The 27,982-nt window shown below is 41.4% G+C and overlaps 1 protein-coding gene across 2 annotated transcripts; it reads left to right on the forward strand.

The window, feature by feature from the left end:
• Positions 1-551: 551 nt before the first annotated feature.
• On the forward strand, positions 552-27,947 carry SVOP (SV2 related protein). 2 transcript variants are annotated; one of them, XM_075109872.1, is made up of 16 exons: positions 552-654; positions 6,057-6,217; positions 7,804-7,889; positions 8,984-9,082; positions 11,119-11,190; positions 11,446-11,570; positions 14,257-14,320; positions 15,596-15,721; positions 16,776-16,904; positions 18,263-18,336; positions 18,647-18,723; positions 19,841-19,948; positions 21,506-21,617; positions 22,896-22,977; positions 23,209-23,298; positions 23,953-27,947. In XM_075109872.1, exons 3-16 carry the CDS (start codon positions 7,812-7,814, stop codon positions 24,157-24,159), a joined length of 1,443 nt encoding a protein of 480 aa, XP_074965973.1. In that variant the 5' UTR covers positions 552-654; positions 6,057-6,217; positions 7,804-7,811; the 3' UTR covers positions 24,160-27,947. The 2 variants fall into 2 exon arrangements, with proteins under 2 accessions (XP_074965973.1, XP_074965972.1); XM_075109871.1 differs by lacking the exon at positions 552-654 and adding an exon at positions 667-1,336.
• Positions 27,948-27,982: the final 35 nt, after the last annotated feature.

The raw sequence follows: 27,982 nt of genomic DNA on the forward strand, positions 1-27,982 counted from the left end.
TTGCCTAAGCACAGGCGTCTTGATCCATGTGAGAGAGCCCCAAGGTGCCTGAGAGAGCCACGTGGTCCTCTGTGATCCACCATACAGTCCTGTGCAAAATCCACAGCTGGAGGCCACAGGAGATACTCAGTTACCTAAAAGGGAACTGATGCCTGTGTGTAGGTATCTGGATTCCACTCCTAGCCACAAATACTTCATTTAACAATTATTCTCACTATTTTTAAGGAAGCTGAAACTCTACTAAAATCTGCTAATATTTTCAATATTCAGTGTCACAAATGGGAGTTGAACAACTCCCATTCACTAAGTGAAGCAGTTTTAGTTTGTCATAGCTAAGCCCAAGCCTCTTGCATCATCCATTGTTCCCTAACCTAAATTTGTATGACTTAATTCTTCTTCCTCACTGTAGCACTTTTCACCTGTCTTCATTTGACATTGTCTTGTTGATTTCAGGCCATTTCTCCAATTTGTCAAATGTATTTTAATCACGTCAAATGTCTCCTAGTCATCTTCCTGGCATATATTTCCTCTTCATTTTCTCCTGCAGGCCTTTCTCTGCAAAGGATTCTTCTGTAAATGCAGGCCTATGCACAAATAAACTGTCTCTTCCAGGGGAAGGAGAAGGCCGACAGGGGTAACAGCATATCTTTTTGGGTAAGTAACTGAGATTTTCACAAACTAATCTCATTCTGCATCTGAGGAGTGCACGCTCGGAAACCCTACCAATTCGCTACACGGGGTCACGTACAGGAACTGTCCTTGCGTTCCTGAAACGTTTTCACTGTAAAAATATAATTTTCTACGAAGCCCCTCACCGAAATTCAGCAGTCCTGCCGCCCAGCGGGCTGGTGTCCTCCTCCCTAGAAGACCCTTTGCTGTCCTCCTGGGAGCGGAGGCACCTCAACCAGCTTGGCTTTCCCCGTGGATGTCTCCATCCCGTCTGCTCCATCTTCTCCTCGTCCGCGATACTCCCCGAGGCTGCGCCCTGCCGATGGGCCGGTCCCCAGGCGCTGATCCCCGAGGGGACGAGGACGGGCGGTGACACGGGAGCCGAGCCCGGGGCTGGCAGGTGGCACCCCCAGAGCAGGGACGGGAAGGGGAGGGAGCCGCTGTCCGGCTCTGCCCGCCGAGCCGAGCCCAGCGGAGCGCAGCCCCGCCGAGCCGAGCCGTGCCCGCGCCGCTCGGTGCGGGCTGCCGGCGCCGCCGGAGCTGTCCAGCCGCCCGCGCCCGCCCGCCCGCAGCTCCAGCCGTCCCCGCCATGCGAGAGCGATGAGAGCAGCTCCTCCAGACGCAGACCGGCAATGGAGGATGATTTATTCCAGCTGAGACAGCTGCCGTGAGTAGCACCGATAGGGGAGCGGGGATGCACAGGATTTCTTCTACACGGGCTGCAGGGATATTGTGCATCCTGGTGATTTCTAAGGGAATTATTTCTAGGAAGTGTCTTAGGCCCAGGGAAGCAGGCCGTTTTCCTGGTATAGCTGCCTGGTTTCAGCATCCCGGGGGCCTGCAGTGATCCATTTGTTACATAAATTCACTCAATTTTTATTTTTTGCATGAACTTGATGGTGGTAGAAATAAGGAGGAGTGGAATAAAACCGAGGAAGTGCCAAAAGATTTTTTGGGAGGAAACGTCACTATTGCATTTGCAAGGTGGATTGCATCTGTAAATAACATTGTGCTAGGGAAGGCATCTTCCTCAGCTTCCTCCTTCATGCCGCGAAGCGGTTGCGGATCAGAACCCTTTTTGCAAAGGTGTGCTTGCAGTGAGTATCATCGATATTTGCTAACTGCCTGTTTTGGATAAGCAACATTGCTGCACAGGGAAAATGCTGTTATTTGTGAGGAACTCCTTGCTGTTGGGATGTGGTTGCTGGATCAGTGCAAAAAGGTGATGAAAGCATTGCTGCCTTTTAACACTAGTATTTACTTTCCTTTTCATGAGTGCAAAAGGTTTCCTGTAAAAACAAGTGCATGCCTCCTAATGCTCCATTATCAGGTGCTCTGAAACATATTCCAATTTATAAATCATTTACTCTGCAAGGCAGGGAATAAATGCTTAAAGCGGATTTCAAATATTAATGAGCTCATGTCAATGACAGAGCAAACTGTCCCATAACGTTTCTAATAAGTTGGGAAAATGGACATGAACTTCAGATATTTTTAAATACTTAGTTTGAATGCATTCAACTTGTCAGTAAAAAGAATAAGACATGATTTCATTAGGCCATTTTTCCCAATCTTTTAAAAAAACAAAACAAACCAGAAAAATGTTCTAAAGTACCTTTCAATGTAGGTGTAATTAGACTTATTCAGTGCTGTGAGATCTTGCAAACAAATGCAGCTCTCTGAGTTGTCTCAGCTGTGAAGAATTTTGCAAGTATGGAACAGTAAACATCACTGTGTGTTTTTTTCTTCAGTTGTGTCAATTTGTTTCATAGGTTTCTAAGTGATAAACATATTTTTATTTGCTGTGATGAGGAATGTGGCCGGATAGCTCTCTGTTCAGATTGCCATTGAAGTATTTACAATCTTCAGATCAGTCACTGCCTTCCTATAGCGTCTGGAACCATCATCTCCAAAATGGTCGGTTCTGAAAGTCTACCTGAACAAATATTACAAAATAAGAAACAGTAATACAGGGGGGTTGTGATCAGGTACTTTAAATTCAGGAAGGCTTTTATTGGCATGTTTATTTTGCCTGTGGTTTCCTAGGACACTGAACAGTTACCAGCATAGGTTGTATTTGGTTATGATTTGCAGTCATAATCCCATGGAGTAATGGAACTTCAGAACTCCTGAAATCCAGGGAAAATGTGTCCATATGCTTCAATGAACTTTGCGCCAGGCTTTGAGGCTGCTAAAGTTATAGTAATAGTCCTCCCTTAAAAAAATACAAATATAAAAGTTTCCTTCCTGTGTAGATAGCCCAGGTGCTTGTAAAGCTGTTGCAAATAAGATGTGAATGGTACCATGATGCTAATTGCCCTTTGTAATAAAAAAGTAATCTCATGGGCATACGAATTTCAGTGTGTGTTTGCTGAGAGTATGTATTTTGTGGGTCATATGAGGATTATATCTTCAGTGACAATGTTAACACAAGAGTAATAATTGCTTGTGTTTGTCCTGTATGGTCAGCAAAAGGAAATTCAAGCCAAGACAGTTGTACTGAGGTTAAAAACCCAATCAGATTAAGAGAATTTAAAACTGGGTTTCTCAATGGAACTAAATATGAACCTGAATTCAGATGAGTTTCATTGATCCATTTGTCTTTTCTTAAAACTGAGTGAAGGATACTCTGCATACCTCAAATCCAAAAGTGAGATAAACCCTAGTTTTGTTGCAGTCAATTTAGTTTTCTCATTAATTTCAAAGAGGCCTGGGGTTTTGTTCTGTGTTCTTCTGTTTAAAATGTTCAAATGTTATCTTAGAAAACAACATTTGTGACTCTGTTGTTTGTCAGTCAAGACATAAAGGCCAGAGAAAAGCTTTCAGTTTCCTGCTGCAGATGAGAACATTACTGAAATAGGACATTTGTGGTTTAGCCTCAGCCAGGAACTAACCCTCACCCAGCCGCTTGCTCAGTTTCTCCTGGTGGGATGGGGGAGAGAATTGGAAGAGTAAAAGTGAGAAAACTTGTGGGTTGAGATAAAGACAGTTTAACAGGTAAAGCAAAAGCTGCGTGTGCAAACAAAGCAAAACAAGGAATTCATTCACCCCTTCCCGTCGGCCGGCAGGTGTTCAGCCATCTCCAGGAAAGCAGGGCTCCATCATGCGAAGGATTACTTGGGAAGACAAACATCACCACTCCAAATGTCTCCCCCTTCCTTCTTCTTCCCTCAGAATATCCCTTGTGTCAGTTTGGGTCAGCTGTCCCAGCCAGGCCCCCTCCCGGCTTCTGGTGCACCTGGCAGAGCACGGGAAGCTGAAAAAGTCCTTGACTAGTGTAAGCACTGCTTAGCAACAGCTAAAACATCTCCACATTATCAACATTGTTTTCAACACAAATCCAAAAGATAGCCCCATACTAGCTACTACAAAGGTAATTAACTCTATCCAAGCCAAAACAAAGAGAGTCAGTCAAGACATAAAGGCCAGAGAAAACCTTTCCATTTCCTGCTGCAGATGAGAGCATTACTAAGATAGAACAAGGAATATTTGCCCCATACACATCTTGGAATTCCCTGTTTCCCTGAAAAAAATCATGCCAAAACATTTCGACAGTCTGCAAAGCAGGCTGTCCTACAGATGAGTGATAACCTCACAAAATGGTCAATGTACTGCTCTCTCCCTTCAGGTTCCTGCCAGAATATCAATAGTGAATTGAATATGTGCAATTCCCCAGGTGGGATGTGGTCAGGGAAATACTACAGGTGCCAGGGCTGTGGGAAAAAGAAATGTTTTATGTCCCTCTGCTTTATGTTTCTACCACAGTGAAATCATAAGCTGGACTGAGTGGCTGGTCATGGTCAGGACACCTCACTTTGTAAAAAACCCCATGGGTGACTGAGATGTTCTTTCCTTCATCCTCCTGTCCACAATGGACCAAAATCTACTTACAGGAGTTTTTGTAGATTGCCCATCATTTTACCCGTATATTAAGTATTGATTGTGTCATCAGCACTTGTAAGAGAAGATAAGAGTTGAGGTCTTGCCAAATATGAAAAGTCTTTCAGATCACCTTTAAAAGCGTCATACATGCCTGTCAGTTTGCTGCAGCTGCAGTTGGCAAGGATCCTGATAGCTTAGTTTTGCTGACCGTTAAACCAGAAGATTAAACTGAAGTTCAGGAGGCTCTCTGCTAATCTTTATTGCAGTATTAATATGTTCAGGTATTGGAAGTCAGAAGAGGTAGTAGCAAGACTAATCTATTTCCAAGAAACTATTTAACTGAAGTCCAAGAAATTGTCAGTTGCCAAGATGAAAAAGTTACAGTGATGTTGCAGGTAAAGTGAAGGAAGCTTGAGGAATCTGTTACATTAAGGTCTGTTTCAAAATCCTTGCTTTTGAAGATGGACCTCCTCTATGTACGTTAAGCATTGCACAAAATCACTTTAACCAAAATGTGAAAGTTGTGTCAATTTAACAAAGTTCTCTTTTCATGTCTTATTCTCTCCGTGGCCTTGCTGCAGAGATTAGGTGATTATCTCTCAGCTAGTGTCAGAAATGATATAAAAACACAGACAGCTGTGAGCATGACACTCATGTGACAGTCGTCATCTCATATGCCAGGCAGGCAGGTACACTCTTCAGTCTTGACTTGAACTTAATGAAAAAAGAAGTATCCTTTGATTCACTTTCTTATTCTGTCCCACCTCATTACCTAAGTAAGAGAGTCAAAAAGTGCATGGATGAACCAAGTACTGGAAATCAAATAGTTTCTTAAGATACAGGTATTTCATTAATTACATAATATTAACAACTTCAGTTTAAGATAAGAAATGAAGGCTATCATATTTATAGCCACAGAACCATCACCATAATGGAAAAAAAATTAGTCAATTCACTGAATTATCTTTTGAGTCCTACTTCACCAAGTAATGTTTAAAAATCTGACAAATTTCAGGAGTTCCACTTCTCCTAAGACAAAAAACTCTCCCACGAAAGTGATGTGGAAAATTGAATTTGGGTTCTTCCTACAAGGACAAAGCACTTGAAATTCAATGACACAGCTATGTGATTTGCAATAAAACTCTAGGCACACAAAACATGGTTACCATTAAATATGTATGATTTAACCATATTTATATAATCTGTATGTTTTTATAACTTTGTACATTAGCACGATAACACCCTCTTTGTACAAAAATGATGATTATATCACATAGCAATGTACCTCTGCACTTTTTCCAAAGCCAGTAGCAACCAACAGGACACCATATCTAAAAGCAGATACAAAGGAAAGTCACAGCCTTCTCCCTGAATGTGAAATGGAGACAGGAGGGTGGGGAGAATCCTGGCCGCTGTTTGACCAAATAGGGCTTGAAGACTAACCAACACAGCTCTGACGTGGAAAAGACCCACCAAAGTATTAATCCATGTTTCTGTATTCTTAGGGTGGTCAAGTTTCGCCGCACTGGGGAAAGTTCAAGGTCAGATGAGGATGTTGTTTCAGGAGAACATGAAATTCAGATTGAGGGTGTTCGGACAGAACTAGAGCCTATTGAGCTAGAAGATGGAGCTGCAGTGCCAAAAGAATTTGCCAACCCAACTGATGGTGAGTAGGTTTCCTGTTTTCTTGTAAGGAGGAAGGTATGGCCTCTTCACTTCAGTCATGTTGCAGCCAGGCTGAATACACTGGGCTTAGAGAAGCTGAAGACCCTCAGATAAAAGAAGGAAACAATAACACAAGCAAATTATGTTACATCTGAAAATCATGATTTAGCTACCTTGTTCTCTGGGGGATGCTTTATGTGTTTGTTTTATATTACCTGTAATAAGACCCTTTTAAGGAGTTGTCTATCCAGTTGTCACCACCTATTTTATACAGGAGGTTTGTCTTAGTTTCCTTTAGAAGTGCTCAGTGCTCCTAAAACATTGCCAAGTTTACTGGAGCAGTTACACGTGGCTCACCTTCAAGCCTGAGCGTGAAGCCTCTGCAGTGCTCCTGCCTCCTCCTTGCCTAGAGGACAGGAGGGACAGAAGGAACGCACATCCCAGCCTCTGGCTTCTGCCTAGCAGAGAAGTTCTGCCTGCCCTGAAGGCAACACCAATGCAGAAGACATGAGAAGTGTTGTTTTTGTCTTAGCGCAAGGCATATAAAATTTTGTAGGATGACTATTTTCCCAGGGACTTACTTATTAACATATTGATGGAATAGGAAGCCAGAACACCATGGAGTGAGCTCAGTGAGTTTCTCAAAAGACTCAGTGCATCAGTGCAAGTCTGCAGATATATGTAGAATTTCAGTTGGCACGTTGCCCAAGAAAGTGCAAGTGATGCAACAACCCAATGTGCCATCACATCAGATACCTGGGTTGAAGTCACAAACTGAGGCCTTAACCATATCTCTGCTTCATTTTATCAGTTAGATTTTGTTTGATTTTCTTCTGGTTCTGTTTTTGTCTTTTGCTTTGTGAGGATGTCCAGCTTTTAGCTAGATAAAGATTTTCTGTTGCAAATGTACTTTTTAAACTGCTGGGATCGTTAAAACTTTGAGACTTAAATTGATTTAAACAACCTGAATATCAACATGTATTTTTGTTGTATATTTAATTTTGCACTTGAGCAAAGGAATGTGAGATATCTCAGCTTCTTCAGATAGAACAAAATGATGAGGTCATGACAATGTGTGGGAAACAATAACCATCAGTGTTTTTAACAAAAGTATGTTTTAAGTTATATGTGTCTTGAATGAAATCTTGATTCAAATAATTACAGTTTAATTCTCCATGCAATAGAATATTTGTCTGCACTTTCCATCACTTGCATACTCTTGCTATGTGCTGTTGAACAGCTCATATACTTCTCACCAGAGGAAGCTGCAATACAGTGGCTGGTGGAGTCACTCCCAGGAGTAATAGGCTGAACATGTGCTGGAGTCATTTGTGCCATGCTTCTATGTGAATAAAATATTCTAGGAATATTTAGAATTACTTTGGCTTTAGCACAATTCCTGAAGAACACAGAGATTTTCCTGAGTAGGAACTGTATAGAAGCTAAGTAGCTATCTGTCATATATATTGTATATCTCAGTAGGTTACCCAGTTAATAAGTAATTCCATTCACAGAAAATGCTGTCTCAAGGGATGGCTTTTACTAGGAAAGAAATACACTTCTGCACTAGAATTGTTTTGTTTCTAGATACTTTCATGGTGGAAGATGCGGTGGAAGCCATTGGATTCGGAAAGTTCCAGTGGAAGCTGTCTGTTATTACTGGATTAGCATGGGCAAGTAATTATTATCAAGGTCAATTGCATGATCATCAGTTAGAGAATCTCAGTGATTCCAAATAATGTAGCCATACTCTGTTGACAGAAAGTCTCCAAACAGATGACTGTACAATAAAGAAGGAATTTTACCTGAGATTCTAAGTTGATAGCTGGACTGAAACTTGTTATGTGGGGGTAATGAACGAGTGATCGATTTCTCTGTCTCTGAAGTTCTTATAAATCAGGGTTTGAAAAACCATTTTGATTCCCTACTTCCAATACTTGTTTCAAATGGAAAGGGTGCCAGGCAATTCCTACAGAAGCAGATCTCGGTTTTCAGGCAGTGATTTTACCGTATTCATCCCATTAGTTACAATCTCTACTTTCTGTATTGTTCAGTATTATTGTAATCTCAGTTTCAGGTGAACAGAAACCCAGTACTTCTAGTTTTAACCTTGCTATCAAGAACAGAAAGACAGGCTTTGTTTGTACTTTTCTGCTGTTTCTGAAGCACTATATGTTACATCTACTGAGGTATATTTTAGGGTAATGATGCCTGGAGCCTGTATTTACCAGCTGTTGTCTACATATAAGGTTACAATCTGCCATGGTGTAGATCCTAAATCAGTAGTGGAATTTGGTCTGCAGATGATCTGTCAATATATTGGATACATATACAGAAGTTGTGTATAAGAGAGAAAGGGAATAAGTTATAAGGCAATAAACAGTTCTGACTGAATCTGTCTCTTAAAGGAGCTGAAAGCTCATCCCTGTAATATGCAATATGGAAGTGAAGGAACCTGGATGACTGACCAGACAAGCCTCTTCAAAACCACCCACCCATAATCTTTGACTTGTCCCTTTGAATCCTCTCTGCCAGTGTTACTAAACATTATGACAATCAGAAATCAGTTTAAAAGCGCACCTGTTGCTCTTTTCTCTACACTGTGCACATCCACTGTACCTTGCAAAACATAACTGGTTGGTTTCACCTACAGGGTGGGAATGCACCAGCAGAAACAAGGTTAATTTCAAGAAGGTGTATTATTGACTGCTATGTCAATCTAATTTTCAGGCAGTTATTTATTTTTGTTTCTTTTTTACCTTTCTAGATGGCAGACGCTATGGAAATGATGATTTTAAGTATCCTAGCTCCTCAGCTTCATTGTGAGTGGCGATTACCAAGCTGGCAGGTTGCATTGCTCACATCGGTAGGAAAAATAACTGACAGCTCCTGTATTCTGTAAGGTTTTTCCACTCATTGTTATTCAGACGTTATGCTTTATATCCCAAAGTTAAATCTGTTCATGGCCTTTGCAGATTGCCTTTGGCTCAGAAGAATATATGAGTCTTTTTTAAAAGCCAGAGCTTGAAGAAGTGAAAGTCAGTGACAACTGAGGAAATTTTGCAAGTTTCAGGTTCAAAGTTTCATGTCATTTCCAGGAAAATATATGAATTGACTCAGACTCATCCTAAAATTCAAACCATTTGATTAGTTGGAAAAAAAGAATTGGTAAATTTTTACTGTCTGTCTTGAAAATCTTTCTCTCTCACCACATTTAGGCTTGCTTGTACGTAGACAGACTGGGAGCTGTGAGAGAGAGCAAGCAATCAATTTTTGAGGTGGATCACCCAGTGATCTTTGCAAGCAGAGCTCTTGTAATGCCACCTCTAAGTATGGTGCTATGATGTTGGAAACATCCAGTGCCTTTAGGGATAAGAAAACTAGTTTTGGGACCCTTCTCTCAGCTATGCCACTGTTGTGTGGCACGCACTTTTGTTCCTACATTTCTTTTTCCTTTAGCTTTTGGTGCCATTTGTGGTGTTGTGTAGATTGGTCAAAATGCTCAGTAGATTCAAATCAGTTAATATCGTGTCCTTTCCCATACCTGGATGCAGCCAGACCATCTGAAGGAGGGTCTTGTTCCTTCTTTCAGCTCAGCACAATTTTATTCTTTGTGAGCAAAATCATAAGGAGAGGGGTCAGGGAACATGAGACAAAAGCTTTGACAAACAGAACTGCTTTTTACACCACTTATTGCTTGAGTATGCACTTCTTAGACAAAATTCCTGTGGTTTTAATGAGCTGATGGGGGAAATGTGCTTGGGTTTTGCCATTAACTTCATTGAGCAGGATTTCATTTCTCTATCCATCTACGGAATAAACTATACTTTTTAGTGTCACCTTTGAAAGGGGTACAATATATTTCCTTTGACACCTCAGTATTTTTAGACTTTTCTAAAGTTGTAAGATCTAATTTTAACTCCATTCAAATCTGATACGACCTGCTGAGAGTGGCAATAGGAGAGTGGAGGTGAGCTGGCTGAGAAGTGCTGCATCAGCACTGGGCTCCTAGAACAGCTCTATCTTGCAGACTTCAAGCAACACCGATCAGCTTTTATTCATAAATATGTTCACTGGAACTGGAGAACTCAGCATCTTCCAGGGCTGGGCTCACAATGTGTATAATACCAGAGTGCACTTTCTAGTGTCGGACAGGTTTGTCACTGGATGGATCTTTTAATTGCAAAGCTGATTTGCCTGGTTGCTTCCCCTCTCCAGCCCAGGCACTTGCTCATGTCTCCACTTGCCTGTCCCCTCAGTAATGCTAATGAAACTCTCAGTGGGGCCTTGCTGTGAAGCAGATGAAAGATTTTTTGGAGGGTTATGAAAAACCTTCAGCAAAAAAAAACCAACCCAGAAACAAGAGAACTATTTCAATTTAGTGGCAACTTCTGCTCTCCAGTCATTTCTTATAATTAATTTTCTTCCATTTATCAAAAGCTCAAAAGTATTGAGCACTGATCTAATTCGGTAGTTCACAAATTAACAGGTAAGATAAGGATGAGGTGATGACAAGTAGCCTGGCAGAGATTTGGTTTATGACCTCAACAAAAGCAAGGCAACTACTGAAACTGGGCCCACCACTAGAAGAAGCTGAGATGCCTTGGCTTGAACAGTCTGCTGACACTCATCCCCACTCCTGGGCAATAGCAAATCCTCTTTCAAGTCAATGGAAGTGAAGTTAGGCTAATGCTGAATGACTTTTGAAAAATCCCACTACAGGAATAATTCTTTAATAGTCTCTACTGCAAAGGAACTATACCCAGAACACCTGGACATTTGCTCTATTGTGAGAGCTGAAATTTTCTAGTTTCACTGTGAAGTCATGCTCTCTTTGCTGTCATATGGAAATTTTCACTTGTCTTGTTGTTAAGGGGAAGACATTTTTCTGGTGTTTCACAGGTGGTGTTTGTGGGAATGATGTCCAGCTCCACCCTCTGGGGAAACATTTCAGACCAATATGGGAGAAAAACAGTAAGTCTTCAGCTCCCTAGAATATATTCTAATATTTCTACAGTGTAGATATTTCAGTGCATGATGTTCACAGATGTCATAGTCCACATGCATGAGGCAGAATTAAGCCAGAATTGACCTCCCATGAAATAAAAACAGTTGAAGCTCTGCTTTACATTTTGTTAATCTGTGTTACAGCAGAGACTTTCTTTACATTTTGTTAATCTGTGTTACAGCAGAGACTTTCTTTTCCCCATGCTTGTTTGTTAAATACAGGGCCTAAAGATCAGCGTGTTGTGGACGCTCTATTATGGGATCCTCAGTGGTTTTGCACCGGTCTATAGCTGGATCTTGGTGCTGAGGGGCTTGGTGGGCTTTGGGATTGGAGGAGTGCCTCAGTCGTAAGTAAATATACACAAGTCCAAACTTCCTTTCTATTTATTTTTTTTTTAAATGCTTATGTTAAATTGAAAACAGGCCTCTGTTCAGTTGTCCCAAACCCATTTTTTTCTAAGTATTTTGGAACTAATATATTAAACTCTGAGGAGACTTCGAAGATACCTAATTCATCACTGAGGTGAATCACATTTACAATGACTTCTATGTGAACAAGGTGGGTTCATAAATATAATATGTTATATGCCTTAAGTCCTTTTACACTTCTCTCATTCCCTCAGGTAAACCATGGTGAAAAGGAGACGCCCAAAGAGCCCACCTAGAAGTGGGTAAAACACAACAGACAGTATTTTGTAGCTGTGCCTAAATACTGCATTGCTAGGTTGTATTGGCAGATTAGTAAGGGATGCCATGGTCTTGTTGCAAGATAGGTCATGAGCTAAACACTAGGGTTTAGAGGCAGAGCTGAGCCCTGACTCCTGATTGTAAAACTGCAGATTATTGTTCAGTCAGAGCCTGAACTTTCATGTCTGCACCTGAGCTGGAGTTCCAAAACCACACAGCCCAAACCTGGAGCACTGAAGGTATCTTGATGGCTCAGACACAAGAAAGTAACATCGGGATATTTCTCTATTACTGTGTCATTCCATTCACTGAAGAGGGGGATCTCTAAATTTTCCACCTGGAATAAATAACTCTGCTCTAGGTTTTTAATTATAAATGTAAAAGGGAGAGTACAGCCATTCTCTCTCTGTGCAGTCTTTCATCCTTATTAATAATTGATACTTTGCCCCATGGAGGTGCTATTTCGGAGTAGTCAGAGTCTAAATTTGATTGATGGCTCATAGACTTCTTCACAAGTCAATATCCTATCTTTTCTATTGCCAGTCCCAGCTAAAAGATTCAGAGCTGAGATAGAACATCACACTATTATTAATTTTCTTTTACTGCTCTCCTGCCCACCTCCAAGAGCTGCACAAAAGCATAATGTGTATGTAAGATAGGAAAGTCTTTAGCCCGCTGTGTATTGACCAACAGTGAGGCAGTTTCTGCCATGCAGTTCCAACTGAGCACAACTGGAATGAGGCAGGAGAACAACAAAGACAAAGCATCAGAGTTAATAATGCCTTGTACTGCACACACATATTAATGATGCTTCACAGAGCCCCAGTGGAACAGCTACAGCACAGCTAGTGCCGTTTTACAGAGGGGCGGATAATGCACAAAGGCTACGTGACTTAATGAGAGGGAAGGAAGAGCCGATTACAGAACTCAGAGTGGATTCCATTGCTGCTGAGTCTGTTTCTTGTTCTAACTGTACTAGTAATGCCTTTGACGGAGGAGTAAATATGCCTGAAGCAGGAAAAGTAGCTCCTTTCTAATATTCTTTAGTAGGCTATGTAACTTTGCATATGAGTGGCTGAATTTCAGTGGAATGACATGGATATCTTTATAATTGTATATTCTGTAATGGGTAGGAGAGAGAGATTTTTATGAAAGGTGCTATTAAAAAGAAAGCATCCAGCAATAATAAATTAACAGACTATTGCAGATATCCCTCTATCTGTATGTATGTAGGAGCTGCACCTGAGAAGCTGTGGCCTCCTCTGGGAATTTTCTGCAAGATACTAACACTGAGTATGACTATTCATTCACAGTGCCAACATCCAGACTTGCAAAGATATGGAGTATTCTCTTAAGGAAGCAGTTCTGTATGGCGTTAATCAGCTCCTGTTTTCTCCTGCAATGTATAGGGGACTGCTCTACATTTCATTTCGTGATTTTACTTCCTTCTCCTCTTAATCACTGATTTAATATAATGTGTGCAACTTTGTACTTCAATGAACTGAGTTCTGGGAAGCTACTCAGAGATCAATCCACCGTTTGTCAAGTTAGTAGGAGTTTTGTCACAAACATCAAAGAAAGCCTAAGGAGTTTAGAGGCAGAAACAGGATGAATCAATGGAATGTGGAGTAGGAGCAAAGAACAACAAGTCTTACCAGACAGTTTGAAGAAGGCAAGAGAGCCTTGACTGGCTGTTGGCCCTTGTGTTCATCCTCAGGAAATACTCACAGAGAAGCTGTACCATTACTCTTTGGCACAGTCATGAAACAAAGACTCTGCAGAGTTAGATGATTTCTTTTTGAATTCCCACAATAAAAGAATGCAAATTATTTTATACCAGTAACAGGATCAGACCTTGAAAGTATTCGCCTCTTGGAGAATTGAAACCTGGCAAAGTAGACTAATGTGAAATTCTCTGAGCCAGTTGTAAAGCCTTGAAAAATACTTTACCCAGCAAGAGTTTGTGATGAATGCTGATGGACCACACTGAAAATAACAGGCATAATACCTGTCCCAGACCAGAGCAGGGTTGTAAAAACATATGCATCAAGAACCGCTACATTTAGCTAACAGTTATAAGGTTACAAAATCACACAAACAGAGCAAATTCTGCGCTCCATTGCAATGATGAACTAAAGGGGTTTTGTTCTGATGTAGAAAGGGGACTCTGAACCAGTGTCCACAGTCTTGCTGACTCTGAGGACTAGGAAGGGTTTTGCATTACTACTGTGGGTTTGGCAATTTCAATAAAAGGCAACGAAATGTTTGAACGTCTCTCGTTGTGCTGATGTGGCATTTTTCTCAATGTGCTAACATGACTTTTTTCTCAATGTTCACTCTTTACAGGGTAACCTTATATGCTGAATTCCTTCCAATGAAAGCCAGAGCAAAATGCATTTTATTAATAGAGGTGAGCAGTGTAGCTATGCGTACTAGTCCCTAGAGGGACAAATTCTGCTGTTGGTTGCATCCATTCAATCCTACTGACTGGAAATCTCCCACATAGCTGCAGTCAAATCTTGATTGTCGAAGTTAGTATGGAGCTGAGTTTACCCCCATACGCTAGCACTAGCTCAGGTCCAAAAGCAGCATAAAGCATTCATGTAGTGCTCCACTCTTTTTGTTGAATCTGCCTTTTTGTAAATTAACTTGCATCCGGTGCTGTGTAAGTTACTGCAGTTCACACGAGGGGAGCCATTTGGGTGTCACCTAGTTTCATGGTGGAATTAATCTACAACTCAGTAATGGGTAGTGGAGAACTGACTGTTCAGTAAACGCAGGGCTAAGTTTAGCTCGCCATATTCAATCCAAATGTATCAAAGTCACAGAGAGCAGAATTTTGCCCTATAAATACTTCAAGGCAAAATCCACAGCCCTTTAATGGATGGTAGAAGGGTCAGAGAACAGTACTATTACTTGTCTGCATCAGTCAGTTTGGAAGGAGCATCCTTGTGGAAAACCTCACCAAAGTGAAACAGCTTCTCAATGCAAAACCAGTCTTCTAAGATATCTACTGGCTGGTCCCACATTCAGTTGATTAATCTTTCATAAATAGAGTTCAGTAGCTGAATTACTCCTTTCTGTGTCACTTTTGTTCTACCACAGTTTGGCTGCCTCTGAGCAACCCTGGGTTAGAAATATATCCTGAGCGTTAAATAATGAGCTAAGTGGATTCATAATCTAAAGGAGAAAATCCTGCATGGGTAGGATATGCAAGAGGATGCCAGCTCCATTATTTGCTAAGAAGGCATCGATTCCTTCTTTCATCTACATGCCAAACTCTGTGGCTTTGGTAGCCTGGTTTTGGTAAGGAAAACAAATAGCATAAATCTCATGGTGGTAGGTGGGGATAATACTCATAGGCAGATACATTAATTGTCATTTTGCTTAAGAAGCACCATGTGATGAGTCTGTTCCTTATGAGAAGCTACCTACGGTTAAACATAAGTGTCTAGAGAAAGTCAATGCTAGGTTTTCAGGAATTAACATTTTAACTTCTGCAACATTTAAACAAATCCCTTTAAAATGTCTGGACTCTATCTCCATACAATGGTGCATATTTGAAATGTCACGGGCATTTCTCTCTCCAGCTGTCCCTAGAGAGCACATCTTGGAATGACATGAAGAAGGAGGCCTTAAGAGCACTCTTGATCTCATTTGTGACTGTTTCTTTCCCCTTTGGCAGGTCTTTTGGGCCATTGGGACTGTGTTTGAAGTCCTTCTAGCAGTGTTGGTGATGCCCACTCTTGGCTGGCGGTGGCTTCTCATTCTTTCTGCCCTCCCACTTTTGCTCTTCGCTGTCCTATGTTTTGTAGGTATTCTTTCAAAGACAAATATATGTTCCATTAATCTACCATTTCTCTACCTGATTCTGTAACCTGAATGAAGGAAATTGTGACAGTTTTGAGCTCTCTGTTGGTGTCTTCTTTGAAACATCTGAAATCATGACAAAAATGTGGTTGTTTCAACAGGGTGCTAGTAAAAACATTCCAGTGAGAGCTGCGTTTATGTGACTGTAATTGCTGGAGGACAATAGTGGGCTGGAATTTTGTGAAATCAAATCAAGCCTGGGAACCTCTCCAACTTAATGACTTTGTTTCAACTAAGCTCAGTGGAATCAACATTTCATTAAAAGCTGTTGCTATTTCCCTGATTGGTATTTAGATTTTAAAATTATTTTGTCAAAATCATAACTTTTATAATTACTGTCCCCTTAAAAAATCCACCCAAACCAGGGGCAAAATCTGCATAGTGCAGGTCAGATTCTAAAATAAGACATATATGAGTTAAACTTGAGCTTCAGTGCGCTATTAGGTAATATATTTGCCGATCACTCAGTCTCCTCAGAGATGTATGTCCTTGTCAGGTTGTTTAGCAGCTCTTGTTACTCCTTTAGTCACTGATATTGTTTGTCAGAAATACCTCCAGTTATACAGGTGCTAACATGCTTGTTTTTGAAAGGAGCTTAAAAATGCAAATTTTGGAATGCCTAAAGCATCTTGTTATCTGTCCTGGATGTTTTGCCTTTCCTACTGAGAAGGTATAATGTAAAGAACCTGCAAAAATGCCTAACACTTCTCATTAATAACACCACAGTAACAGAAGGAAAAGATTTTTAGACTGGAGTTCTGGCTTTACAGTGAAAGTGGGGGTTTTCAGTTTCTTAAAACCTAATGAGGAATTTGACATTTGGCAGAAAGGTGGTTCTCTGAATTGTTAAAGATTAGTTCTGTAATCCTTTCTTACATGAGTAGTCTGCTGGAGTCACTGAGATTTCCCACTGTAAGCCCACAAAGAAAATCCCCAGTTTGTTTATTGCTGTGTTTTTGACATCGTTGTGCGTGTGATCTGCTTTGCTCTCTTAGTGGCTGCCAGAAAGTGCCAGGTATGATGTATTATCTGGAAATCAAGAAAAAGCAATTGCCACTTTAAAGCGGATAGCAACGGAAAATGGAGCTCCAATGCCTTTGGGAAAATTAATTATTTCCAGACAGGTATGTACAGGTAACCGGCACATTAATAATGTGGGATACAATGAAACTGTGCTACATTCATATGTATTTTTATAAGCAAATAATCAATGTTAAGACTAATTTTAATCTCTCAAACAGTAATAAAAAAATGAGAGATGATCATATATGCCACTTTCACAGTGAGGAAGAGTTAGTTTCTCATTTTTATTTACATGAAAATCCTGAAAGTGAAAAGGACCTTTAAAGTGGGCATTAATGTTGCTTAACCTCAGTCTAAGACCCTATTATTAAAGAAAATGAAACCTTGAGGCTACCGAAGGACACAGATCAGAATTCTGAGATCTGAACTCATGAGACAAGATGGAGTTTGGCTCTTTCGCTGTACCTAATTTTTAATCTAATCCTGATTTTCTGGGGTGAGAAAGCTGCAAGCTCCTACTCAGTCCTAACGCATGGAGTAATTCAGGCTGTTACTTCTGAGCTGCATATTACTGTATGAATTGCATTGGATTTTTTTTCATTTCAGCTTTATGCGGCCAACTCTTCAGCACCCCTGTCAACATATAAAGCAGCTCTGCATTTACAGAATAGAGAGCAGACTTTTATAAGAAAAGAAAGTTACAAAGTTAGCCAGCAAGGAAGGACAGCAGAGGGAGACCTGTAGATTTAACAAGAGCAAAATTGTAAAGCTAGGCAGGACTGTGTTGGTACTGGAGGTTTGATTTTCTAAGGTCTGGATCAGTGAGGATTTGAGCTCTTGTGCATTTCACAAATGCTTGGTTCAGTAATTTTGATGGGCTGTGCAGGAACACTCTCCAAGTTGTGGGTGGTTTTGTTTTCAGGGTGGGGTGGGAAAGTACTTTTCCTTAACCACAAGTTTATGGGCTGAGCCCTCCACTGTCTCTCTCTAAGAACCATGCAGTTTAAAAGGGGTCTGCTTGCAGGAGTGCTGCTTGTAGTTCCTCAGTACCTTACCCTACATCAGGAGCCCTGAGGAGCCGCTCTAATTTGCAGGAGCTGGCTGTGGGTCATGTGAATCATATGCCACCTGTAGATTGGCAAAGTTCTGCTCTGCCTCTTTCCTGCCCCACCTTGTTCTGACAGATCCTCACCTTCCATGTGGAGGAGTAGCGTGCCCTGTGCATGAACTGCTTTTGATATCGTTATGCTCCTAGAGTATTCCCCTTGGCAGAGGAATTCTTTACTTGGATCCCAGCTCATGTGGCTCCTACAACCTGAAGAGCCCTCAGCTGAAACCACACACTCATCTGAGATGTAGTACATAGTACTGTGTATTGTATTATCCCTTGCCACTCTGCATCCTCCAGTCCAGGACCAGTGAGTGCCCGGATCATCTGACTTCCACTTGTTTTCAACAGGAAGACCGAGGAAAAATGAGGGACCTTTTTACGCCCCATTTTAGATGGACCACATTGTTACTCTGGTTTATATGGTAAGAGGAAATATAAATGGCTCAGTGCCAGCACAATTCTATTTGGTTTTTAATGGAGGTATTTTACAGTGTCACTAAAATACAACAACTTCCTCCTCAAAAAAAAACCCCAACCTGTATAGATTTGTAATTTATTAAACCACCCCATCACTAGCATTCTAATTGCCCATTCATTTTCTAAATACTGATAGGAAATAGCTTTGAGGTAGCATTTAGTGGAAGTCCTCACACAGCGGGTTCAATTTTGATTCATATTGTTTACTATAGGTTTGATCAGCTAAGACTTCCTCTCTCATTTTCTTCCTCGCAGGTTTTCCAATGCTTTTTCATATTATGGGTTAGTTTTATTAACTACAGAGTTCTTCCAAGCAGGAGACGTCTGCAGCAGTGAGTACTAGTCTGTCTTTTCTTTTTAAATAGACCCTCTTAAGTGGTAGAATTCTTTTATTAGATCACCTTCTGCTGTTAATTTGGAAAGGACTGTGGCTGCCAGCCTAAATTTTAAGGCATCCACTTAAAGGGTTACTTATTTTAAACATTTTTGATAGACTGTTCCTCGACTCCTGTACAATGCAGAGAGGTCCTGCAGTGTCTCTGAGCCCAAAATGTAAAACAGCAAGACAACCTTCAAAGGAGACCAGTTAGAAAAAGTATCTGTCCTTCTTGAGAAAAAAGTGATCGAATAAATGTAAGTTTCCAGATTTGACAGACCTAATTAGTTCTGAGATATAGAGATAGCTGCTGCTGCTGTGGAGCTCCCAGGTTCTCAAGCTGTGAAGACCTGCTGAGAAAAAAGATAACAACGGGAAACCATCACCCTTTTTGTTGCAGATTTTTGTGTTAAAAATAAAAAAGCTTTGACTGCATTAAGAAGAGGCTTGAAAAGTTTGATTCCCCAGGGGAGGCATGACTGTATTCAGAACGCTTGTAATTACTGAAAACTGTCTGATAGTTGGAAAATTCTGGAAAGAGGATCGGTGGTATTGGGAGAAGACACAGATCCCAAGCTAGTTCCGCAGTGTATTAGCTATTTGAGAGGTCTAGCTCTGGTTAGCCTCCACAAAAGAGCATGCATCCTTTAAAAATACTTGATTTTACACAGACATGGTATTATTCAGTCTTCTCAAAGTATAGATTGTTAGTATCCCAATTTACGTAGGGAGAAACTGAATTATTGATGTTAATTCTGTTCACTGTCATGAGCCCTGGACTGAAAATTAAGCCTGTGCAGCTGATAAGGAAGTGTAAGTTTTCATTCTGATAGTGATGATTGCAGAGGTAAGGCATCCTGCCATAAATAAGATTATAAACTGTTCAGTTTCAGCAATATCTTGCAGGTAGAACATACCTGCTGTGCAGCAGGTTCTTTTCAGTACACCACTTCTATCAGTTGAAACACTAAGAGTGATAAAGACATAGCAGGAATAAAGGAAGGTAAGCAGAGAAGAGATTACTTAAAATATATTAAATGTTTGGGGTTTTTTTTTTCTTTTTCCTCCCACAGTATCCAGTAGAAGGAAAGAAGTTAAAGCAAAGTGCAGCCTGACCTGTGAGTATCTGACAGAGGAAGACTACACTGATCTACTCTGGACAACCCTGTCAGAATTCCCCGGTAAGTGGCAACAAGAAGCACCAGTTCTTCACTGGCAGTGGCTCAGCGTGACTGGAGTGGGCTCTGGTACAAGCAATGAGATAGGCTTTTCTGTCTGGCCTAATGCCAATGTATTTCCCATAGCACTGGAGCTCCTTGCTTGGGCTGCTTGATATATGCAGTGCACACCGTAGCTGTAGCTCGCTTCACTGCCCACGTGATCACTACAGAGAAAATCACTAGTAATTGCTTTGTGAAGCTGTAATGGTCCCTCTGACTATGGATTCTATCCAAGGAACATATTAGGCATTCAGAGGAAGAGTAACAATTGAATCAAATGGGCAGAATCACTTGAACCTTTATCCATAAATGACTTTTCAGAACTATTTTAAAAGAATCATGGGTATAGTGAATCAATGGAGAACTTGCTTCCTAAAGTTCTGTGTCCAACCTCAGTCATGATTTTCAGACAATTCCAGTGAATTTCAAAGAACAGTTTGACACAGGACAAGCAAGATAGTATGTAATAGCTGTTGCTTCTTCAGATGTAGAAGATGATTTCTCAGTATTAACCTGCTTGAAATAATACTGTGAGGCAGCGGTTAAGTTATTTTCACTGTTCTAGATTATAGTTTCAGGGACAAATGCTCAAAGAGAAGCTATTTAATAGGTGAAAAGTTGTAAGTTCATGACTGTTAAACATGTGACTGTTAAGTATATGACTGTGCATAGTCCCTACCTAGTGGGAGGACTGTCCTGCGTATTAGTCATTCTGGGCAGGATATCAGTGGACAGTGGACACAAAAGAGAATATGTACTCTTGGACTGATGCTATAGCTGAAAGGAGTGTTTTGATCCTGAGGTAAGAGTAAGAAATGCTAGCAGGGATACCTCTGAATGTGACACTGGCAACTCTGATGCTCAAATAATCCCCACACTTGCTGTACGTCTGCTTCTTAAAAGGATCTGGAAAACTTGCCTAAGAGAGAATATTAACATTATTGAGACTTGCAGAGCTTGATCTATTTCGCTTAGCAAAAGCAGGTGAGAAATAATTTGATGGCAGCATATAAATAACACAATGTAAAGAAAATACTAAGTTCTAAAGAGTCCTCAAATCTAGCAGTAGGAAGGTTAGCAGGGAACAATGGTCAGAAGTTGAACAAAAGATATTCCAGTTGAACAAAAGATATTCCAGTGAGACATAAGGCAGGCATTTCTAGCATTCATGTTGATAACCACCACAATAACCAGTGGTTAACAGATGTCAGAGTTGATTGCTCACTCCTACATCAGCGTGTAGCCCCTGAGTGTGTGGGCGGGTGGATGTGTGTGCCGGTGGGGCTGTGGACATGGAGCAAGACTCACCAGCTGGGACACAGAGCTGCTGTTTTCATGTGGTACTGATGGCTGGGGCAATCCATTCTACACCCCTGCCTGATGCCTCTGCCAGCAAAGTATTTCAAAGAAAGAGACAACAAAATTTGAAGCCTAAATAACCCAGCCTATGTTAAAAGCCAGCTGCTGCAGCCTCCACCTTTGCTCAATTCCCAACAGTCAACTTGTCTCCTTCTACAGGTGTGTTAGTGACACTATGGATTATTGATCGGATAGGCCGCAAGAAAACCATGGCCCTGTCCTTTTTTGTCTTCTCGCTTTGCAGTCTTCTGCTGTTTCTCTGTGTTGGAAGGTAAGTAAAACATGGTGAACAACTGGTATATCTGATTCATCCATGTTCTCTCTTGATTATGGCAGGAGAGCTGGAAGTGGTGGTTTGAAAAGCCATGAGATGGTCATGCTCAACTGGAGAGAGAATTAAGGATGGTGTTAGGTTTTCTCACCAGAGTTTGGAAGGAAACTAAAAGAAGCAGGAGAGGAGAAATCCTTCACTATAATCTTGCGACAGAACAATCCAAAGAGGAAAATAAGAGCTTATGTCTGAGTAGGAGGTAACCATTGGACAATTTTTAAATCAGATCTGATGTCATGAGCCTCAGTAGCTGGTTCAGGTGCTGCTCTCTGCCATTCAGTACCTGTGTTTCCCCAGGCTGACTGTACCAGGGCAGTCACAACGAAGGTACAGTCTCTGCCTCCCATCAGCTGCTCCAACTGCTTCACATGTCCTGGGCTTTTGGTGGTCTAAGTGCTATGGCACAGTTACATGAGAAGCAATAGACGCAGACTGGCACAACCTCAAAGTTGTGTGCAGTATGGCTGGTGGAGCTTGATGCTGGGATTGCAGGTACATGGGGCCCGATTTTCAGAAGAACTTGGGTTCACATTTTTGTATTGTTCAGTATCTGTCCTTCATGCAGATTTTCCAAAGAACAAGTCAATTGGCAGCTCTGCCCTTGAATCTTAACAGTACCAAATTTCCAGCTGAGGTCTGAGAGTCTGCCTCTGACTCCGTGTGACCTCCATGCCACACGCATGCGACAATGTCTGTACCTTGGGGCTGACGAACAAGGAAATGACCTAACAGCCAGAGGAGAGCTCTCTGAATGTAAACCTTTTCAGGCTCTGTACAAAACAACCTCATAGTACGGAAGCCTTGTAATAAGAAATCTTACAAAGTTGCAAATATCGAGGCAGTACATAGGTTCGTGTCTTTTAAATAGGAAAGCTGCACTCTCGTTTCCTTCTCACGTGTGCCATTTTTTTGTTAGCACCATTCATAACGTGGAATATATTTTCCTTATTTAGGTAAGCTGAGGCATTTGCTGCTCATTTCAATAGGCCGCAGCTGTCAGTTGGAATGGATACACTTAGAAAACTGATGTGATTGTGGGAATGCAGATTGTTTGGCATCATTGTTATAGTGAAGGTCCAGAAAAAATACAAAGGGTTCATTAAAAAACAAAAGGAATTGTTCTAACGAATTTAGCATTTTTATTGCACTTGCCTCCAAGTTAAACAAACAGCTTGTACAGAACAATCCCAAACACTGCTCTCCTTTTTATTCTCACAGAAATGTTCTTACTGTGCTGCTCTTCATTGCAAGAGCTTTTATTTCAGGAGGATTTCAGGCTGCTTATGTTTACACTCCTGAGGTAAGGAGGTTGTTTTTGTAACGAGAATATTTAAGGGGAGTGAGAACATGGTGGGAAAGTCATTTTTATGACCTCTTCACAACGGACCTTACCCCAGATACGAGCTGATTATCTCATTGTCATTGTCTAACAGAACTTGCTGTAGTACCACTTATTAATTTCCATTGATTTAGGAGACTGGAGGGGGGAGAACTTCCCACTAGCATTAATGGGCCAATGCTTTGTTCACAGGTTTATCCAACAGCCACACGTGCTTTGGGCCTGGGAACATGCAGTGGAATGGCCAGAGTGGGAGCCCTCATAACCCCGTTCATTGCACAGGTAAAATCCTTTCTTCTGAGACTGAGGGCACAAGAACCTGCTTTTCTGCTCTAATGGCCAAACCAAGGGCAATCTGTGTTGAAGGAGGGTTGTTGTGTTCCTTGAGGAGAGTTCAGGCTCGTCTCTGGATTTACCTCTTGCTCCAAACCTCCATGTGTTGGGGATAAATAACCAAGAAGCAGGCTGCTGGATGGATGTAAGGACACCTTGGAAGCCATCACCTGGAGATGGGATTTGTGAGAGGCAGGGAGTTTCTGTGCGCGGTGCAATGCTACCGTTCTCTTGAGATTGCAGGTGGAAGTCCTGGGGGCTACAAACCTTCAGGGTTTGGAAAAAAGGAAAGAGCTAGGCAGGGAGGTTAGGGGAGCCAGGCTGACTGTGTCAGAAGCAGTGGCTCTGCAGATGGCTAGGTAGGAAACTTGTGATTTGCTTAAGTCCTGTCTAATACATAAGGGCAGCAGCACCTCATGGCACTTGTAAACCAGACTGTTTTGTCAGTGTTTAATAGCTATGTGTAGTCACAAGTACGCAGCAGCACATTAAACATTTTTTCCAATACTGTAATTAAAATTTCTACTACTACATTAGTATTTGTATTTCTTTCTGTGATAAGGCTCAGGGGTATATTTTGTATTTTCTGCCTTTTTTCTGCAGGTGATGTTGGAATCTTCAGTCTATTTAACACTGGTGGTTTACAGTGGCTGTTGCCTGCTGGCTGCTGTGGCTTCCTGCTTCTTGCCCATTGAAACAAAAGGTCGTGGCTTACAGGAGTCCAGCCACAGAGAATGGGGACAGGAGATGGTTGGGAGAGGATCTCATTCCCCGGGGGTCACCAGGTCAAACTCTGGATCACAGGAATGATGGGACGTGAATGATACGAGCAAGATCACTTTCATGAAAAATCCAACCCTGGAGCATAGAAAGCTGACCATACTGTCACTGCCAATGTCACGTGTCAAACTGCAGGAACTTTTGGGTTGAACCTAAGCAAATTGTGTCTCTGCTGCTCTTTGCTCACACTCATAAAAACTTTACTTCTGTATTGAGAGGCATTTGATCCAGACATCATCTGAAGTTTAGCAGGAAGGGTTTTTCTTAAGTCTGCTGTGCTTGCATGGTCAGCTGTTCAGCTTAAAATGTCCCGTGTCAAGCAAATAGCTAACTGAATGCAACTCAGTATAAGCTGTAATTAAAATAATGTACTCTCGATGCCTAAAAACAAAAGATTAATATTTATTGTGTACATGGCATAGCACACGGTGGATTCCATGCACTACAGAATAGGTTTTATGAATTAGATGCCTGCCTTGCACTTTTTAGCCATCAACAACAACAACAAAATGTGATAACGGCAAATCAACCAATGCTTTCTAGTTCCCTCGCTTATGGGTTCTGTTTGTTGAGAATTAACAGGCACTGATTGCTTGGAAACAATTTTCTGACTGTTTCTCCCATCCAAGGCAGGTAGTTTGAGTCAGTGAGGAGGGGTATTAGCCGCAGAGATGGAACCTTAAATAAGAAACATAAATCCTCGTGGTTTGGAGCAGAATTTGACTTTTCTAACATTGCCAGAATCATTGAGCACTCTTTCTGTTGCTTGGTGAAGACTGCTTCAGCTGTACTGGTGTCTCTTTGTGTGTGGAGATGCACGCTGTGGTTTTCTGCATGGTTCCAGGTATGTTGCTGCTCAATTTGCCTAAGTATGTTCTCACAGTGGTGTAGCCAAAACCTTTGATAAAAATGCCTCTGTCTGAACAGCTGCATGTAGCCGTTTGGTTGGAGCTGCTTTCAGGTGTCTCCCAACAAAAGCTGGCCTCCTGACAGCTGGGCAGAACTTTTTGATAGCTGCTGGTTGTACGTGGACTGTAACGTCAATCTGGTGACGAAGGAATGTAGCTGGCATTATGTCGTAAACGAACAAAAATCATGGGAAGAGCCGAACCGCAGTCATCCTTAGGTGAGGAACTTCACTCCTTCAGATGTTGCTCCTCGAGGTTGATGGTTCTGCTCTTGTCAGAGAATGTAACAGAGTTCAGGTGAGGATAAGTTCGTCTTGTTTGTCAGAAACCTGTCACTATACAGGAATTCAGATTTCAGAGTCTGTGCATGTGCAGCGAGGAAATGCATAAGGAAGCTGAGACAAGTCTCACCCGCGTCTGTTTTCAGGATTCCAGACTGCGGAACACGCAGCCAGATGTAAGTGAGATGGACTAAATGGTAATCACTAGGCTGTGGGAAGCAATAGATTTTTATAGTACATGTGGCCAGTTGTCTCCTGTAAGTGTGCAACAAATGTTTGCACAGTAGAATATTTTAAGTATTCTGGGAACCAGGCCCCTTTTCTGTGGGGCAAGAATAGGTTACTGAGTCCATGTTTGGGTGGAATACAAATGAACACATTTGGGGTTCACTTCACTTAGGGTTTTACAGCACTGTACTGCAGTATAATGCTCCAAGACATGTTAGACTGTTTGTTTAAGGTGCTGAAGGAAAATTAGAAGTGGATAATTCCTTAAAGAAAACGAGGAAACTCAGACTAATAAAAAAAGGCCAAAGAGGTTATTGATATTCTGTGTGTGGGTACCTTCTGCTGAGAAAAGTTAAAGTCTGACAAGGCACCAAAATGTCTGTGCATTCGTTTGCCACTCTATGATGGTGACTGCAACGAAAGACTCCAGACGTGGTTGGTCTAAACAGGCAAACTTTCCTTTTCACAGTAATATGAAAATGAATTCAGCTCACAGGGGGTCCCACTTTAGATGTGGCTGATGACATAGAAACACACTGTCTGTTCCAGCAGCTGTTGCTGTGTGCTGGTTTGGTTCTCTCTGTCTCTGCTGTCTCTGTACCCTGTGTACTCCATCTCCAGCGAGCTCAAGTTCCAATCGATCCCTGGTACACAGACAGGGCTCTCACAGTGCCGACAACCAGTGCAAGTAATTTGTTTTCACCTCCTTCTGTCAGGCTGTAGTTGGATAATTCTCCCTATTGCTCTGAGCAACCCGGGTAGCTCAGTGCTGCCTCAGTGCTGCCTCAGAGACAGACTTGTTTCCCTTGGACTGTCCCTCCGACGTGTGAGAGATGGACAGGGCATTGGCAGCGAGGAGGCAGTTCCTGGATGGGTTTAGGGCAGATATTAGACCACACTTGTGACCAGTGAGCTAGAAAACCTGCTTTGCCTTTGCATAGTATGGACTGTTCACCCTTTAATGACAGTTCTGACCATAGTCGTCTTTCTCCTGCTGGTTAAGGCACTTGAGAGCATGCCAGTCCACCCCTGACAAGGGCACATCCGGACGCTTACGTGCCTTTCGCCGTGTGGGCTTGCCGTTAGCTGTGTTTACAGTCGGTGGACACCCCAGAATTGGATGGCCTCTGGGAGAATTCAGCAGGGCATTAGCCTGCATTAGAGGTGAGAAAGAATATAAAGTGCGTGACATCCGTGGCCTGAAGGCATGCCACCTTACAGCCTAGCTGCTAAGTTTGTGTGTCTGTTATTGAGCGCCTTTAGTTAAAATTCTGCTTTTCCAGTGCTAATGTTCACACATCATTTTCTTTGAGTCAATATTCAACAGTTCTAAAGGACTGCACTGTGATGGCCTTCAAAGTGTGCATTCAGAGAGTTTTAGGCAAAGTATATATCTCATAAACTGCACATATGTATATTTCAAATAAAATATTTCCCAGGTAAAGATTTATAGGTAATGCAAAACCTTTTGATGCTGGTGAGTAGTTCTGTTTTAACCTGTGGCATTTACAGTACTAAAAACAAACTGAAGGCATTTTTGCTTTTCTCTTTTTATGAATTCTGCATTGAAAATGTATTTACTGATATAACTACCAAGATTGGTCCTGCTGAGACATCTTCATACTCTGGGACTTTGATTTAGAGACAGTGATGCCTAACGCGTGATCCAAAGCTCACTGAAGTCTCGGAGAATCTCCCACGGACATTCATGGGCTTTGGATCAGCCGAATAGAGAAAGACAGGTAGGAGCTCACCGCAGCTGATCCCGCCTCACTGAAATCGGTAGGAGCCTACTGGGCACTGAAGAAACAGAACTGAAGTTCAGGTTTTGCAGGTCCTTGCATATTATTAATAATGGAAGGACATTTTAGATTGTTCACTGAAAAACTGAAGAACATTTGGGTTGATACACAATAGCCTATAAATACTCACAAGTCATATTTTGTTAATATGGCAACACCATTAATGTATATAATACACTTCCAAAGATTGTTTTACACACTGTTGAGTATTTTTCACTGATGAAGGAATTAATATAGCTAGTTCATTTAAAACAATAAAGTGAGATAATTTTGAATTCAAATCGAGAGCAAACAGAATAGTGGGATTCAGAGATTTGCCAACCGTCCAATATATTAATGTGCAAAGCTGTTGTGGGAAAAATAATTCTCCAAGTGTGCTTTCATGGGATGATTTATTATTCCTAAATGCTTGCCGAAAGAACATTGAATGTTTTCCTGTGTTTGAATGTACAGTTTCTAAGCTGGGTACATTTTAATGTTTAAAAACTTTGTGTATATCAAGCTTGTTGTAAAATACTCCTTTTGTTCCTTTGTTTGATGCAACATTGGATAGTTTAAGTCCACACTAGATATTTTATGTTAAACAAATAAATAGTTTTTTCAGTAAAGATGCTTTTGGCTGTTCTATGGGACT

This window comes from Phalacrocorax aristotelis, chromosome 15, assembly GCF_949628215.1.
Source record: "Phalacrocorax aristotelis chromosome 15, bGulAri2.1, whole genome shotgun sequence".
Classification (NCBI taxonomy): Eukaryota; Metazoa; Chordata; class Aves; order Suliformes; family Phalacrocoracidae; genus Phalacrocorax; species Phalacrocorax aristotelis.

What these genes read in the sequence shown, in the direction of transcription:
- SVOP (XM_075109871.1), top strand. Translation starts at nt 1,302, where the DNA reads ATGGAGGATGATTTATTCCAGCTGAGACAGCTGCC. An exon ending in TTATTACTGGATTAGCATGG is followed by an intron (nt 7,890 to 8,983) that starts GCAAGTAATTAT and finishes TTACCTTTCTAG; the next exon opens with ATGGCAGACGCTATGGAAAT. An exon ending in AGGTTGCATTGCTCACATCG is followed by an intron (nt 9,083 to 11,118) that starts GTAGGAAAAATA and finishes GGTGTTTCACAG; the next exon opens with GTGGTGTTTGTGGGAATGAT.